At 49.5% G+C, this 1785-nt stretch overlaps 1 protein-coding gene across 1 annotated transcript in view; it reads right to left on the bottom strand.

Moving 5' to 3' along the window:
• The window catches only part of GABRB2 (gamma-aminobutyric acid type A receptor subunit beta2), a 132118-nt gene extending 131616 nt beyond the window's left edge, over positions 1–502 (bottom strand). Inside the window, exons 1-2 of the mRNA XM_057376204.1 lie at positions 279–502; positions 61–152 (exon numbers count right to left, since the gene is read on the bottom strand). Coding sequence (XP_057232187.1) covers positions 61–152; positions 279–355 — 169 coding nt within the window. The 5' untranslated portion in view covers positions 356–502. The remainder of the gene's footprint in view (positions 1–60; positions 153–278) is intronic.
• Between the last annotated feature and the right edge of the window lie 1283 nt (positions 503–1785).

Genomic DNA, 1785 nt, shown 5'->3' on the forward strand with positions numbered 1-1785 from the left:
CCCCCCCCCAACGCACACAGCCCGGATATGCAACCCCTTATTGAAAAGCAGTCAAATTACCTCCAAAATCTGGCCTCAAGCGAATATCATAGCCCTTCAGCAGTCTATCCACGGTCTCTTTTACCAGTGACATATTACTAGGGTCATTGACACTAAAGAAAAAAGAAAGAATAATACTGTATTATTTCTGATTTCTCAGCCCCCAGCTGCACATCCCTCTCAGCAGCAGCATGCATTGCAATTCAAAGTAAAGGAAAAGAGATACCTTCATCACTTACCTCTGTGCACACACCGCAGCTATTATCAAAGGGAATGACCAAATCCCAAAGTAACCCTTTTTCCGGACTCTCAGCATCCCTTTAGCTTTTGATATGATTTAGGGTTTCAGTGAAGAGAAGAAGAGATCCAACTTATTCTGGCCAGTGCAGTAATTCTAATGTGAAGCGCATGCGCACGGCGTACCACAACATCAAAAGGAGCAGTGGTTGCTGCTGGAGATGGAGCAAATTTCCTTGCCAAAAAAAAAAAAAAAAAAAATTAAAGGGGAAGAAGGAAATGCATTATTTAAAAAAAAAAAAGTCATCCACAGGAGGATCCAGTATATTTTTGTTGTCCTTTTTGTTATTATAGAATATAAATCACAGCAAGAAGAGAAGTTTTAGGAGTTGCAGGGTACAGCGGCTTTGCAACCCAGTTTAAGGGTTGGGGGGGCTGGACGGACTCGGATTAGGCACAGGGAGAATAGGTTAAAAAGGGGAATGTACAGCGTACGTATGGGGGCAGGTGGGGGGAGAGAGGGGGCAGCTTAACTTGTTAGTCCCTGGAAAGAAACGCCTGAAGCGAGGAGAGGTGCGGGCAAAGGAGCGGCGCTGGCAACGGGGGCGGGCGGTGGGGGAGGAGGGAGATGGGCGCCTACAGTATTTCTCACGGAGGAAAAAAAAATGATGACGAATAGTTTCTTGTAAGAGGGGATTAGGCTGTTTCTTTCCTTACTGTGATGCCAGGCGCTATTCCAGGAGCAGAGGCACTGGGGACCGAGGGGGTCGCCGGCTGCCACCGCCGGCTCCCGCGGGTCATTGGCTGCTGCCGGAGGGGCGGGCGCGGAGCCCCCCCGGCCCCGCTCCCCCCGGCGCATTTTCCATAGATCGACCCTTSTTTAACCCGGGGATGCGAGTTCTTCAGGTAGAGCGAAACCTGGCCACGGAGCTGGGGGAGGGGGGCCAAGGGGAAGAAAAACACCACCCTGAAAGGTTTTTGGTGACCATCCAGACCCGGGGTAGGTGCATAAGCCCGCTTACCTTAGTGGGTAAAACACCCGAGCTCTTCAAATGCAGCGTGTGATCCAATTAATGCCTCGGAAGAAACGGGAGACGAGCGGAAAGCTGATCTGGGGATGCTTTGAGTGACATTTAAATCCTGAGCAGAAAAAAAAGATAGAAAGGAGAGAAAGAGAAGGGAAAAAACAAACCCCCGAAAAACAGCAAACAGCGGAGTTAAATGATTCCTCTCAAATCTGCTTTGTGCTCGTCGCTCCTTTTACACCACCTCCTCCTCCTCCTCACGCACATACCCGCTCGGCCCCGCGGATCTGTGCTGCTTCACCGAGCGGATCTGGGCGTGCACACGTCCTCGGCCGGCCCGGGCGGCGCGGGGAAGGGATTGGGAACACTTTGGGCGTCAATTAACAAAAGAAATATTTAACTCCCTGCAGGAAGGTGGAGGAGCGGGGAAAAAAAAAAAAAAAAAAAAAAAAAAAAAAGGAAAAAAGGGAAAATTAAAAAAAAA

Source organism: Malurus melanocephalus, unplaced genomic scaffold (genome assembly GCF_030028575.1).
Source record: "Malurus melanocephalus ecotype Western Australia unplaced genomic scaffold, MMel_1.1 scaffold_273, whole genome shotgun sequence".
Classification (NCBI taxonomy): Eukaryota; Metazoa; Chordata; class Aves; order Passeriformes; family Maluridae; genus Malurus; species Malurus melanocephalus.